This window comes from Meles meles, chromosome 7 (assembly GCF_922984935.1).
Source record: "Meles meles chromosome 7, mMelMel3.1 paternal haplotype, whole genome shotgun sequence".
Taxonomy (NCBI): Eukaryota; Metazoa; Chordata; class Mammalia; order Carnivora; family Mustelidae; genus Meles; species Meles meles.
In genome coordinates this window covers 66,131,517-66,147,509 of record NC_060072.1, presented here as the reverse complement: position 1 = coordinate 66,147,509, position 15,993 = coordinate 66,131,517, and the positions used below count along the sequence as shown (strand labels likewise).

Here is a 15,993-nt window from a genome sequence, read left to right as displayed (position 1 = left end):
CCTTATCTTTCTTTCATTTGTCCTCCATTTTGTTGTATTTATTTAATTTTTATTTCATTTTCCAGACCTAAGTCAACATTAATCTACCACTGTACATCTGGTAACCTCAATCCTTGTAATTGGGGCAAAATGGGTAAGTGCCTGTAGAGATATAACTACACAACTATTAGCATCTGCCCACACAGTAGTAGTGTCTACCAGAGGGGAAAAATGTGGCAAAATGTGTCTTGGAGCTTTGAGTCTAATGGGAGAAAAAGACAAAAAATAAGTACAAGATAAAAGAATTAGTAATTATCAATGTGTAAGAGTTAACTAGAATGTGCTGTGGAATATCAAAGAAGGGGGGTCAACGGGAATAATGTACATGATTGCAAGCAATAAGGGGTTCATTGGCTATAAAGATTTTTTAAAATACATAAAACCGAGTGAAAGTCAGTTCTTGTAAGTAACATCAGTGAGGAAATGCCCCTCCTGCTGAGGCGGGGTCTGCTCCCACACCCACATCCCTTGTCCCCTAGCTACACCATCAAGACTGTGGGATCATCAATAACAAGTAGATGGGGCTCAGTGGGTTAAAGCCTCTGCTTTCGGCTAGGGTCATGATCCCGGGGTCCTGGGATTGAGCCCCACATCGGGCTCTCTGCTCTATGGGGAGCCTGCTTCCTCCTCTCCCTCTGCCTTCCTCTCTGCCTACTTGTGATCTCTGTCAAATGACTAAATAAAATCTTAAAAAAAAAAATAACAAGTAGATATAGGTTACTGAGTCAGTAATACTCTTCACTGATTTATACAGTGAGCCATAAGTGTCACCTTGAAAGTATCTTATTGAATAGAAGTAATTAACCCTGCATGTAATAGAAAATTAGCTAATCAGTGTTGTACTGTCAATTTAGTTGATTTTCTGAAATATCTGAAAATTTTAGATCACCTAGTCTTAGATACTAGATATAGACGAAAACCACATGTACTTAATTTGTTAGAATCTGATTTTCATTTCAGAGCACTCTCCTATGCTATTCTGTTCGTAAAGTTGTTATTTCAGAAAAAATGAAATTATCTACTGCTATCAAAGCTCATTAGATCATATATCCAGTTACTTAGATCATATATCTGAGTAATTCTGAAAACATTTGGAATTAAAAATACATCTCCTCTACCTCAGTAACAGGATTAAGGTATCACTCATAAAAAGAGGCATTAATTGAAGCAAACAAGTTATGTTAAGCTTGTCAATAAAAAGATGCTACATGTAAACTCCATTTCTGATGGAGTTCAAGTCTTCTTCCGTGCTGAAACCTCTTATTTTCTGTTTATTAAAGTATATGGTATGGGTATTTTGATCCATTGCAAATGCCCTCCACTACAGTGGGTTTATATGCTTCTAGACTTAGTACTCTATTTTCTTCCCCAGGATTCCAAGTCTTGGCAACCTTTGAAAAAGCCCCGTTTGAGAGAGCTTTTAGGAGGCCAAATGCAGACTTCACAACCAACCTCATCACAACCCAGTACTGGAATGCTGTCAGCCACCGGGCCCCTGCCATCATCTATGACTTCTATCTGCGGCTCACAGGAAGGAAGCCCAGGTGAGAAGCCAAGCCAGTGACTTTAAGAGTGTTGTTGCATGGAAGACTGAGGCCCCAGAGTACAGCCCTCCTTTCATCTGGGGGTTGAAGGTGACAACTGAATCTTGTATAAATTTAGGGCCAACTGAAGCAGTAGTAATGGGACTAATGAGAAGTCCCAAAGGAACCCCTACCTTAAAAATCCTCTATCATAATGAAGGTAAATGTTGAGAAACTTGTTTGGTCAATTCAGCAAGTATTCATCCAAAAAGCAAAGCAAATGAGACTATAAGTCTGGGGTTTTCTAAACTGTTAGGTAATCTTAAAATTGTGCAATGATGGTAACACACACACACACGATAACGTGGGATGATCTCGTTTTCATTCGCACAATCCAGAGAGGATGTACTCATAACACCAATTTTACAAATAGGAAATAGAAGCTAAGGAAGAATTTAAAGTAGTGTAGAAGTGGAAAAGAGGAGAGTGGAGAAACCTGAACTAGAGTTACTGCCATCTAGAGGCAAGTAAAGAAATTAAAGGGAACAAGGTAGAATGAAATGTGCTGTCGCTGAGGCCGCTCTGTCGCCATCTAGCTGTAAGACAGGACCTAGCCCTTTCTTTCTGTCTCCCTTGAATTTTGTATTGTCTGAAGAGACATCATTATTGTAATTACCAAACATAATCCCTGCGAGCAAGCGTGGGAAGCATGAATAGCTTTCCATGCTAGTCTCTTTATAGGAGGCAGTCTCTCGGCATATTTAATTTCCATCCTTATTAGTAGTGCAAATGGCTAAAGCTTAGGCAGTGTTACATCTATCCAAATTTCCAGAGACCTTATTTAGAGCTCATAACTCAGTAATCATCAGGTTCTTCTTGAGCAAGGTGAAAAGGAGACACTGTAAATATTTGTATGGGGCTTATTAAATAAAGGTGGGAAAAGGAGGAATATCAAATATTATAGGCAGAAACGTGGAAGACTTTAACATTTATCAGGGTTGGAAGAAGACCTGGATAAAGAGCAAAGTTCTGCAAGTAGAAAAGATAAAAGACGAAAGGGAGCCAATAAAAATTTTTATAGCAAAAAATGCTAGAATGCTTTTAGACTCTTTCCCTTCCCAGGTACGTTTGTGTGTAATCTTCTATGCATTTACAATCACATATAGACATATATATAGTTTTGCTTTGAGAGGTGTGTGTGTATGTGTGTATGTAAATCAAGCCTACATATTTTCCAACTTTTTTTCCACTAATGTTCCTTGAAAATCTAAGTCCTTCTGCCTAGTGTTGTTTTTACCTATTATGGTGGGGTAATGAATATCAGTGCACCTGCATTTTTTTAGAATGTACCACTGGGTCTGGGGTGGAGGCTATCTGGATTTTGTCACTACCTAGGTTGCCCTAAAGGAAGCCTCTGTCAATTTGCACATCAGCACAGAAGGGTAAAAATATGTTTTTAATTACCCTCATCAGCAGTTGACCAAAAAAAAAAAAAAAAAAAAAGTCTTTTGAATTGTCAGACTAATGGCATCTCTCTGTTACTTTGATTTGCCTTCCCAATTGCTGGAGGGGCTCGGCTTTCATTTTTTCATTGGACATTCAAGGTTTCTCCTTTATGAGTTGTCTGCCTCTGCTTCTCACCTATTTTTCCATTGGATTGACGACTATTAATTCATAGAAACTCATTTATGTGCATAAATATATATTTAATGCATTTTCTCCAACTCAATTTATCTCATAGCTTTATGAATGAGTCTTTTTCTAATACATGAAGGCCACATACAATGTAAGTCTTAAGAGCATGGAGTTTAGAGTCCGACTTACACATTTAAATCCTGGCTTCACCAAGTCAAGGGCCATGTGAGCCCTAAATTACTGTCTCTAATACCTAACTGCCTCACCTATAAAAAGGGATAGTAATCATACCTATTTTATGAGGTTTTATATAACAGGACATAGAATATAGTAATCACTGTTATTACTAAAGTTTTTGGGATGACTGGGTGGCACAATAGGTTAAGCATCTGTCTTCATCTCGGGCCATGATCCCAGAGTCCTGGGATCAAGTTCTGTGTCAGGCTCCTTGCTCAGCAGGGCCTACTTCTCTCTCTGCCTGCCATTTTCCCTGCTTATGCATGCTCTCCCTCATTATAAAAAAAAAGAAAAAAAAATCTTAGAAAATAAAGTAGCTTTAGGTTTTTATATGATAAAATGAATAAAGGAAGAGTCCTTTATGGCTTTTACATTTTGTGTTAAGAATACCTTCTGGGGGCGCCTGGGTGGCTCAGTGGTTAGGGCCGCTGCCTTCGGCTCAGGTCATGATCTCGGGGTCCTGGGATCGAGTCCCGCATCGGGCTCTCTGCTCAGCGGCAAGCCTGCTTCCCTCTCTCTCTGCCTGCCTCTCTGCCTACTTGTGATCTCTCTCTGTCAAATAAGTAAATAAAAAATCTTTAAAAAAAAAAATACCTTCTGTACCTGAGAGTCATAAATATATGCTAAGAAAAAATACTATTATGCTGACATATTCCTATACATAGGATATCATTCTACAATCCTTATTTTTAAAAATTAAAAAAAATTTTTTAATTTTTTTTTTAAAGATTTTATTTATTTGACAGAGAGAGAGATCACAAGTAGGCAGAGAGGCAGGCAGAGAGAGAGGGGGAAGCAGGCTCCCTGCTGAGCAGAGAGCCCGATGCGGGGCTCGATCCCAGGACCCTGAGATCATGACCTGAGCCGAAGGCAGAGGCTTAACCCACTGAGCCACCCAGGCGCCCCAAAAATTAATTTATTGAAATCACATCAATGACAACAGAGCTGTAGAAGGGAAAAAGATTGCCATTATCCATTTGGCATCTGCTGAAGACCTGCTTCCTGGTTCCTAAACAGCCATCTCTCTGTGTCCTCACATGCTGGAAAGGCTGAGAGATTTCTGGGTTTTTTTTGTTTTTTTTTTTAAGATTTTATTTATTTGACAGATGGAGATCACAAGCAGGCAGAGAAGCAGGCTCCCTGCTGAGCAGAGAGCCCAATGTGGGGCTCGATTCCAGAACCCTGGGATTGTGACCTGAGCAGAAGGCAGAGGCTTTAGCCCATTGAACCAGAAACCCCTGGGGTTTCTTTTATAAAGGGCACTAATCACCTCCCAAAGTCTTCTCCATATACTGTCACATTGGTGAGAATAGGTCTATGTGAATATGGAGAGGAGGGAGGGAGATATATTGTCAATAGTAAAAATGTAAGATGCTAATAGCCAAATGGAACCCTTTTATGATGCTTGTATCAGGGAATAATGAGTATACCTTCCGCCTAAGAATTTCCCATGATACAATGAGAGAAGTCCCACAGAAGACATTAGGTAAATGGGTATTAGGATTTGACCAGAAATAAGACCAAATTCCCAAAATAGCATCACAAGTCATTATTGGGTCAACTACAGTAATCACTGCTAACCTGGCCTAAGGTAAATGTTCTACAGGCTAAAGTGATTTGTAGCCAGAAGATCTAGGTTGCTGCATTTGCTGTGTGACCTTGAACCTGTTAATCCTTCTATAAGATGAAGAGTACAGATCTTTACTACCTGTGAGGATCAAATAAGAGCATCAAATATGAAAGTTTTCCATAAATTGTTGTAAATTTTTCAAGTTCACAGTGAACTGGTCCCTGTCCTGACCACAGGGCAGGAAGATGCCAGCATCCGAAGAAAGGGGACACAAGAGTGGTGAGATTACAAAAGCAGAGGCTTTTTTAGGTCGGTCAAAACTGGGTTGGAATTTTCCTTTTGATGCTTATATTATCATGGCCACTTAATCTATCTTAAGCTCACTTTGCCCATTCATAAAATGTAGATACATAGCTACCTAGCAGAGATGCTATGAGAACTAGGTGAGACAATAATTTTTTGAAGCATCAGCATGGTGCCAGACAGTGGGGTTATCACCTAGTAAGTTCTTTTCTGGTATCAGGCTGCACTTTTAAAATGTTTGCTAGTTTCCTAAAAAAAAAAAAAAAAAAAAAATTTTATTTATTTACTTGAGAGTGAGCACGAGAGGGGAGAGGGTCAGAGGGAGAAGCAGACTCCCTGCTGAGCCAAGAGCCCGATGTGGGACTCGATCCCCGGATTCCAGGATCATGACCTGAGCTGAAGGCAGTCACTTAACCAACTGAGCCACCCTGGTGCCCCAAAATTTTTGCTACTCTTGAGAAAGAGAAGGTAGTAAAGAGGAAGAGGAGTTCGATGGTAGTAAAATGACTAATCAAACAAACTCCGTTAGAGCCAACATTCCTTCATTCAACAGTTAATGTGGACAGAGAAAAAAGAATACGTGTTTTAATGAGGAAGTGGGGGAAAGAGGGAAATTATTTTCTGAAAAGTAATTTGTCACACATCCTATAAAGCAGTAACAGGAAAGCAGTCAGCAGTGGTGTGCTGGTATTTGCTGATACCTCTTTACCCCAGGATGACAAAGGTCATGAATCGGCTTTTAAGAACAGTTTCCATGCTGGAGTATTTTATCAACCGGAGTTGGGAATGGAGCACATACAATACGGAAATGCTGATGTCTGAGCTGAGTCCTGAAGACCAGAGAGTAAGTAGAGTGCTGACAACCAACAGGAAAATCTTGCTCATTTGCAACTTTTTTGAACTGGAAATCTGACGAAGTTTTAGTTATATACACGGAATCTTTTTTTTTTTGGGGGGGGGGGCTAAGAAAACCAATCTGTGCTATTGATATTACTGCAGGATATAAATTAATGTAGATAAGAGACCTGGCTTCTTGACTGGTTAGATCCTCACTGCTATTCTGCAGTCACATTTCACATACTTTGCTTCAATCTCTGTTTGCCTTTGGAGGCTGTTTTCAACAAACCTCTATATTTTCCCTAATCTCACAACATAGGACTTCAATGAAAAAAAAAATCGTAATTTAATACTCATAAATGCATCCATTCTTCTTGTTCAATCAAAATCATTCTGCATCTCCAAAGCTAGTTCTTTCCTTCTTTTTAAAGCTAAACCCTCCTCACATGTGCATCCCACTAAGACCTCTCTCCCTCCCTCTAGCACACTGACACCCAGACAGCCTCTCTCTCCCTCTAATGACCTGTCTTCAACAATGCGTCTCTCAAAACATGCCTTCACTCTAATTGGTTAGCATCAGTGCCATTTCTTTCTTTACATTAGCTTCTTGGCAGTTGCAGACATTAAGTCCTGAGATCTTTCCATATTCTGAAATTCACAAACAGAAATCTTCCATACTTTGTACATGTTCCTAGCATTTTTCTTCTCAAGAAGTCATGTGTTCCCAGAGCAAAGCCTTAGGTTTCAATTAAACTTTAAAGTTTTCACTCTTGATTAAGAAAAAAGCATTTTTAAAAATTGTATTTATTCATTTGAGAAAGCACAAGCAGGAGGAATGGCAGAGGGCGAAGAAGCAGAGTCCCTAATGAGCAGGGAGCCCAACATGGGATCAATCCCAGGACCCTGAGATCATGACCTGAGCCAAAAGCAGTCATTTAATTGACTGAGCCCACCACCACCAGGTGCCCTGAAAAAAGCATTTCTTGAGTTACCTAGTACTGGGCAGCATGTAGAAGAGACCAAGTCACATTGAGAGGGAAACATTAGAAGGCAGTAGCTTGCCTCACTTGCCAGCTAAGGGATTTACTCCTACATTCCAGCCTCATATAACATGATTCAAATCCAAGCTCTAGAATTATTTTGGGTCATGGAACCTAAGAGTTACTTGTAAATCAAACACTATGTTACAGTAAATACACCAGGTGAGATTTAGAGGGATGTTTTAACTGAAATTGCTGACCCTCTCTAAACGTGACATGAAATAGAGCTATTTTCAGAAACGTTTACATACCTTGTCTAGACAAAGATTATTCTTTTTTTTTTTTAAAGATTTTATTTATTTGACAGATAGAGATCACAAGTTGGCAGAGAGGCAGGCAGAGAGAGAGAGAGAGGAGGAAGCAGGCTTCTCGCCAAGCAGAGAGCCCGACGCGGGGCTCGATCCCAGGACCCTGGGATCATGACCTGAGCGAAAGGCAGAGGCTTTAACCCACTGAGCCACCCAGGCACCCCCGACAAAGATTATTCTAAGCACGTGTTTGAAATGTAGAGCTAATGATCAAATTAGCTTATTTAAAAAAAAAGCTACCATAAATTATGCTTAAAATTAGCTTCAAGTTTTAGGTAGGCTTATTTTTATTGCATTCTCTCCATGGAATACATCCCTCTAAATAATTCAAAAGGTAGGGGCGCCTGGGTAGCTCAGTGGGTTAAAGCCTCTGCCTTCGGCTCAGGTCATGATCCCAGGGTCCTGGGATCGAGCTCCGCATCGGGCTCTCTGATAGGCAGGGAGCCTGCTTCCCCCTCTCTCTCTGCCTGCCTCTCTGCCTACTTGTGATCTGTCAAATAAATAAAATCTTTAAATAATTCAAAAGGTAATAAGCTTAGAGTTCCATTTTTAGACAGTACTATTTTAACCTAAAATAACCAAAAATTTTGTGGAAAAAACCAAACATGCTACGGATTTAACATATGCTTACAAAATATCTTAGCAGAGGTAAGATATTTACCTCTACCTTCAGCTCAGGTCATGATCTCAGGGTCCTGGGATCGAGCCCCACATCGGGCTCTCTGCTCAGCGGGAAGCCTGCTTCCACCTCTCTCCCTCTGCCTGCCTCTCTGCCTACTTGTGATCTTTCTGTCAAATAAATAAAATTTTAAAAATATACATATATAGTTCCATGGCATTCTGTGTCCAAGAGGAGGAAATGCACTAGTGTTCCAAGAGAAGCAAGCACCTCACTCATACCACTTAGCTCTAAATGTGTTTGAAGGGCTTCATTTAACAGCACACATAGTGGATAACACCTCTAAAACAAATACAGAATATAAATTCTGCTAAACTTTTCCTTAAGGCTTTGCTTATCCACAGTTTACCTTAATCTGCAAAATGAAGTAGGAAATGATGGTCGACCAAGGGAACACCACCAAAATTCGAGAATGGGAAAGAAAAGCACTATTTGCTTTGTTCCCTAACCAAAATTATTCCAACACTTTTAGAAATAATTAACCTCCATTTACTTGAAATGAAATTAGCTTTCACCAGATTAATGCCAGTTCCTTTAAATTTGCCTCACAAGACTTCCCAAAAGTTAAATATTTGTGCTTGATCTATACTTAAATATTTGTGTAAATGGTAACCCATATAGTCAGTGCCTTTGAAATAACAGCTCTAATAATCTCCTTTGGAGGGGTCCAACCTAAGTCTTTCAAACCGAACGTCACTCATTTATGTAAAAGAAACGTCATCAAAAAAGACAGGGTGATTGTCTCCAGCAGTGAAAATCTGGCAACCCATAATCTCATCTTGCCTTTCAGGTATTCAACTTTGATGTGCGCCAGTTGAACTGGTTGGAATACATTGAAAATTATGTTTTGGGAGTTAAGAAGTACTTACTGAAAGAGGATATGGCTGGGATCCCAGAAGCAAAACAACATTTGAAAAGGTAAGCATAATTAGTCAGTTAATATTTATTAAGCACTTACCACAAATACCTGATTTTACACCAGACATGAAATTTGAGCCAGGGAATTAACATTTCCCGAGCATTTACTACATTACAGGTCCTTCCTTGTATATTCTCCCCTTGTAATACACTGTTTCACCTAGCTATCGCCACACCTGTATGAGGGAGATGTTATTTTGTTACCCATTTTTTTTTTATTCAACTATTTAGACTCAAAGAAGGTTAAGTAATTTGTCCATGGTAAGACATGGGAAGTAGAGGAACCAGATTTGAATCCAAGTTTCTCTGTTTCTTCTACCACATCCTGTCATAATGCGATATAAAGAATACCAACAAGCACGTAACTTGACTGTGCTCTTTAACATGAGCAAATCACTCAACCAGTCTTGAAGTCCTTAAACTGCTTTAAATTCCTTTCAGTCCTTATTCCACAAGGGACAAAGAACCAGAACAGTCTGATATAATTCTTGTAGAAGCAAAGGGCTTTTAATGCAGAGATTATAAGCTTGGAAAAGTAAATTGCAAACAGAGAGGAACCTTGAAGTAAGCTGAGAACTTTAGAACTTACCTTCTACTGAACAAAAACCAGCGAAGATTTGTGATATGATCAAAGTATATTTAAGAAAGATTATGTTAGTCATGTTTGTAAGATTAGTTCAAGGAGGGAGAGGTACGGGAAAGAGAAACTAGTCAGGGAATACTGTGGAAATCTGATTATTCAGAAGGCATGTTGTGGAATAAGAGCTATAAAAATCAAAAGGTCATAAGGTCATGCCACATACCTGTGGGCACTTAACAATTTGCTGGTCACAACCAGAAACAATACACTTAGGCTTCAGATAACACATTTAGGTCTTCGGTGCTGTTTTAACTTTGGTTCTATATGTCTGTCCCCCAGGCTCCGAAATATTCACTACCTCTTTAACACTGCCCTCTTCCTCATCGCGTGGCGCCTTCTCATTGCAAGATCTCAGATGGCTCGGAATGTCTGGTTCTTCATTGTGAGCTTCTGTTATAAATTCCTCTCCTACTTTAGGGCACCCAGCACGCTTAAGGTGTAAGAACATTCGGCAAACTCCTTTTATCTGGAACCTTTTGGATACCTCTAAAACAGCAAACTGTGGTTCTCAAGATTAGGAAGTAACAAAGAATATACCCAAGCTCATTACCTCTCAAAGTGTCATGTCTTCATCTCTGTTTCTTACCTATATATTTTATTTCAGTGAGAGAAGTCATATCCTAGCCTATAATCATACATCTTAGGAAAAATTTCCAGATTGCTTCCTAATACTCATTCTGTGCCCTTGAATATAAAACACCAAAGTACATTTATCTGTCCATATTTAGGTTTTTTTTTTCTCTTCAGAGGACTAATTTTGACTCAATGAACATGGAAGAACACAAGATACAAGTTGAAATATGCTAAAGAAAGGCAGTTCTAACCTTGGAATCATTCTGGGGTATCCAGTATAAGGTTTAAAATCAAGATTAAGTTGAGGAAGAATGATCTTTGCATCCTCAGAAATACTGTAAAAGAGATAGTTCTCTACTGAAATCTCAGTGTCCTTTTCTGTTATACCATGGAGACCTGTTGAAGGCTGGGAGAATTGGAAAAGTGGATTCACATCTAGCACTTCCCTCAACTATTTCTGAAATCTAAAAAAACAAAACAAAAAATTAGGTGTAAATAATTATGTATAGAAGGAGAGCTCAAGCATAGTTGCATTGGTACCGATTATGCTTGTAAGATTAGTTCTCATAATTTGAATCTGACAACTTTTATTTCTAAATCTTTTGAGTCACCCATTTTCCTGATAACCTTCTCTCAGGAGTTTCCTTTTTGTTCACTGAAGTCACCAAACCCCTTATATTTGTTTATTTTGCTCAGCCCTCAGAGTGAGAGTGACTGATGGAAGGTCCTAGGCTAGAAATCTAAAATAAATAAATAAATTCAGTCCCCTGATCTTTGCCAGTGAGGAAGGCAAAATTTTAAATATAAATGTAAATGTTAAAGTCTTTTTCTGGGAAGTGGGGAAGATTACCCTTCTGTGACCACCAGGACTTGCTAGTATCTTGATCATTCCAGTTACACAATGCTAACTGTGCAACGTACAGCAGGAGAGACCTCACTAACAGACTGTCACTTGAGAGAGTAAGTGTTGTTTTATTTAAAAATATTTTATGTATAATACCAATGAATTAGTAAAAACTATTTATTCTCAAATCCCTATATTAATAATATAACTGTTATCCTGACTTTCTTGAACTTGAGAAATCAGTGTATGTTGGATTACAGCATTTCATGTTAAAAATATGGAATATTATTCAAATATAGTATTTGGGGCCTCAGCAACTAAAAAAAACACAACTACTAGAAAATTACACGAGCATAAACTGGCAAGGAAGGCCAGTTTCCAGATTAATTGGTAATACTCAGAAAGCATGTGCACATAGTTATAGTGCATAAGGCTTGAAGGGGAGCTTCTAGTCCAGTATTACCTGAGATTTTTCTGAACACCATAAAGGGCATTTGGGGGGGATCTCTTCTGGGCAGTATCTTTTCAAATCTCACCTAAAGGTCTGGGAACTTCTTTCCAGGGCACACAACCCAGCTCTGATACAAAACACTTGGTGATCTTTAGTTTGAGAGGGCTAGATGACATTTCTGAGCTACACTGATTGAGATACAAACTACAGATATGATAAAAAGAAACCAAGTTATAATTCAATGAGATGGGATAAAACATAATTATTTTAAGAATTTACTATCTTTTGATTATTTCACCAATTCCATAAATTCCACTGATCAAGTATTCATTTGACTTTTGATTAAATGAAAGTTTGAATTAAAAAAATGTTTTCCTCTTCTAGTGTTGTATCTTTAACTGCTGACTACTACAGATTTCCTCCCTCCCCTGAGGAAAAAAGATAGAATTTTCCAAAGAAACTACCAGAGGAGTATAAATTTTAACACACAGATACTAATGCTTAAACATTTTCAGATACCATTAATAGTGTTACATTTACACACTGAAGCATGTTTTATCTGCGGCATTAAATGACACAAATGAAGTTCTGTGATGATTAAGCAGTAAAAATAGGTATCGGTATGAAAGAAAATCCCTAATTATTTTCCATCAACTCCAATTATTTGGATGCCTAATACATACAATTACAATGTAATGAGAAGAACCTTCTACTTTTGGGGAAAAGAAGATGGACGGTAAGTGCAAAGAAAAGGTATCTATGTTTAAAAAGAAGTTTTGGGGGCGCCTGGGTGCCTCAGTGGGTTAAGCCGCTGCCTCAGGTCATGATCTCAGGGTCCTGGGATCGAGCCCCACATCGGGCTCTCTGCTCAGCGGCGAGCCTGCTTCCCTCTCTCTCTCTCTGCCTACTTGTGATCTCTCTCTGTCAAATAAACAAATAATATCTTTAAAAAAAAAAAAAAAGAAATAAAGAAGTTTTGGTAATCCCTATATTCTTTACCCACAACATACAGTAATGACTATTTCAGAGTTAAAAACAGTCACCACCTAAAGCAATTAATACTAGAAAAAGTTGAAGCAGATGGGCATACAACTCAGAAAAACCATTTAAGATAACTTACTAACTTTATACTAATCCAACACCATCACCTCCAGTTAACATCTCATTCAAACAGCTGATTTAGAATCACTCATTCACTTTTTAATATGAAAATACAAAAAAAAAAATCCAATCTCATACAGTAATTTGGCTCTATCTGGAGCAAAAGCAAATCTAACAGAGTGATATTTAAAGGCTGCCACAGTTTTCCTATGAGGAAAAAAGCTTATATATGAGGGACTCTTATTTGGGGGTACATGATAGTAAGAGGACGAAGAAATTTATATTTGTCATTTTACTTAGAGTCCAATTGTTAAGGATTGAGACTCTAAAATTGTGTATCCTCTTTTCTCTTTAAGAAAAAAAAAAAAAACAAAAAAATCCAAGGCAGTTTGTTTCCTACTGTTACAACAATGCAAGGTGATTTTTATCACCTTGCAAATATTTCAAAAGTGGGGGAAACTACAATAAGGAAATACTGGGACATTAATCCAGGCATCATACATAATGTAGTGAATACATGGTGATCCACTTTGGATAGTGCTGACAAAGGGTGGCTCACTTTGGCTTGCAGAAGGTTTGCAACAGAGCTCCAAACAGAAGTGGAGGGACTTAAGCACTAGGTTAAAGGGCATGATGAAATTTAAAGGGCTCAGGTTTAAGTATTTTTAAACAATGAAAATACGCATCTTGAACTTGAGTTCAAGATTCAAAGTTTTAAATTTTGAAGCAGACAAGATGCATATAAAATTTCCTTTCTGGTACCTGAATTACTAACCCAGAACATAGAAAGGATGCAGAAAATATCCCTACAGATACCATTAAAAAATTAGACCTTAAGTCATTCCTTTACGAATTCCAAAGTTAGGTTTATATTAAAGATTGCAAACTTTGTTTGCATTAGTAATTTTTCTATGAAAATTCAGTGCTATCATAAAATATATGTGAGAAAAATGTGATATTAATCATCTAAATTGAGAATTAAAAGTAATTTTGTAATTCTAATACTGCGTTAAGCTTTTCCCAAGAGGTCGTCTGTACTGTACAAATACCACAACAGAGAATTATTCACCTAAGTATCTCATCTCTTTTTCTAGGCCAAAGTATACAAAACACAGTTTTTTAAAAACCTATTTCATATAAGCGGAAATCTCAACTTTTAAAGTATTTAGGCTGGAATATACAAATATTATGAATAAAGAAAAAGGACTGAGTAATAAAGTTGGGTACCCTACTAAGGACACCCTCCCCCAGGCACAAGCCAAAGCTCCATAAGAAGTAGGTCAGCACAGTGTTCTCCGCAATGGAAAAGAAACACTTGTGAGGTCAAAAACTCCTAACAAATCCCAATATGCAGGCATACTTCATCATTCACCATCCAGAAGGCTGATCAGAATCTTACTACTTTGATCAAGGCCAAAAACCTGACTTTTGCTATTTGAGGAGAGTCAAGTAGCAAGTTTTCTTAACTATTAAGGTGGCAAATCAATAATGGCAAATAATGGCAAAGCAAGATTTTGCTTTAAAGAAATTGCTTTTATAGTCAGCTTTAATGGGACAGGTTAGTTACATTAAAATTTTAATAAGGTATTTGGAAAACATGGGAACAATTAAAATCATATGTAAGCACCAAAACAATTTTAAAATCCTTTTTAAAGACACTTAACTGCTAAAATCCTAACTGAAGGAAAATAATTTTAAATCAATATTGTTTTACCTCCCTTAAAAAAAAAAATACAAGACTCTGAAACTTGAATGAACTTTCTGGAAAGCAGATTCACAGAACCAAGACTCAGTCTAAAATTGCTAGAATTCTAAATAAAATTTCTTTTGGGAGATGTTTTATTAGTTCCTTGTCTAACTTCACTGGAAATACTATCTAAAAAAAAAAAGAGAAGGCGCATTTGTTATTTAGAATTTTCTGGAACAAAAAAATCTTTCAGAGCATGTTATATCACCTGTGTTAATCAGTCAACTTAATGGCTCTTAGTAGTAAAGTGTGTATTTTAAACAATAATGCTTTTACTTCCTGCAGTGCCATTTAACCTAAGCTTTACTTCAGAGCAGTTCCAACATTATCTCTCCTCTTCACTGACATCATCTGTACCAACTACTTTCAAGAAAACATTTATCTTAAAAAAAAAAAAAATCCTGGGGCGCCTGGGTGGCTCAGTGAGTTAAGCCTCTGCCTTTGGCTCGGGTCATGATCCCAGGACTGGGATCGAGCCCTACATCGGGCTCGGCAGGGAGGCTGCTTCCCTTCCCCCCCACCCCCTCTCTGACTGCCTCTCTGCCTACTTGTGATCTCTGTCTGTCCAATTAAAAAAAAAAAAATAAAAAAATCCATTTGTAAAACTCTCATCTGTGACATCCTATGTCCCAAAACCACCATTTTAAAACTAGTCTTTTAGTCTTGTCCTTGCTACTTACCTGGAATTTTATTTCCCCATTTCTCTGAAGGACTTCAACTGTTTGGGATTGGTAGCTGACTCTATCATTAAGTATTAAAAAAGGAAAACTGATGTTGGCACACATATTCCAAATACAGTTTTTAATGGCACCTGAGTGAAATCTCCCTCATTATTTCTAGTCTTTCATAATCTGGAAATTTTAAAAGCAATCCTTAAATAATAAGGAAGCTAGAACAACACAATCTAATAACAAAATCAATCACATTCAGGACACTCTGAATGCAGACACTCATAATCCAGGTTTACAGCTTACCAGACACTGTTTAATGATAATACCTCAGATCTGACACGATCTTGCCTTATTTATTTGCCTCATGTTTCTACTTTATTCTAGTTTATTTAAAGTTACCCTGTTGCCTCTCACCCAAACACGTATAAAATAGTCTATTTTTCCATTTAATACTTTACAAGCTGAGAAGTTTCCTCACCAGCAATGGACCTTTGTATTACTCACCTCCTGCTCCCAAAGTATACCAATAATACAAGGATCAGATTAGAAAACTGAGCAACTTTTTAAAAAATGTGCTTTCTTCTGCCTGTATAAGTGCCCACTATACAGTACGTGAATGATATCTGTTACATATAATAGCACCTATGTACCTGCCTCCATAAGAATTCACCTTAGTCTTCCATGACCCTGCCTTGAACAGTCAGAAAAAGCCAATAGCCAGAGTTTAAAGAAAAGCAGTTACCTTCCTCAGACCAAATTAATGGATAAATGGCCTTGTCATTATGGCTTAACATTGATATGGCTATAACATAGGGACCCATCCCTGTTTTCCTTTATTACCTGACCACAACTTTTTAAAGTCTAGACTAGTTTTCCA

General features: G+C 37.9%; 1 protein-coding gene across 2 annotated transcripts in view; it reads left to right on the top strand.

The window, feature by feature from the left end:
• The window catches only part of FAR2 (fatty acyl-CoA reductase 2), a 134,885-nt gene extending 119,941 nt beyond the window's left edge, over positions 1–14,944 (top strand). For both annotated transcript variants that reach the window (XM_046012391.1, XM_046012390.1), the window contains 5 exons: positions 66–133; positions 1,412–1,583; positions 6,022–6,151; positions 8,962–9,089; positions 10,009–14,944. In XM_046012391.1, coding sequence (XP_045868347.1) covers positions 66–133; positions 1,412–1,583; positions 6,022–6,151; positions 8,962–9,089; positions 10,009–10,171 — 661 coding nt within the window. In that variant the 3' untranslated portion in view covers positions 10,172–14,944. The remainder of the gene's footprint in view (positions 1–65; positions 134–1,411; positions 1,584–6,021; positions 6,152–8,961; positions 9,090–10,008) is intronic.
• Positions 14,945–15,993: the final 1,049 nt, after the last annotated feature.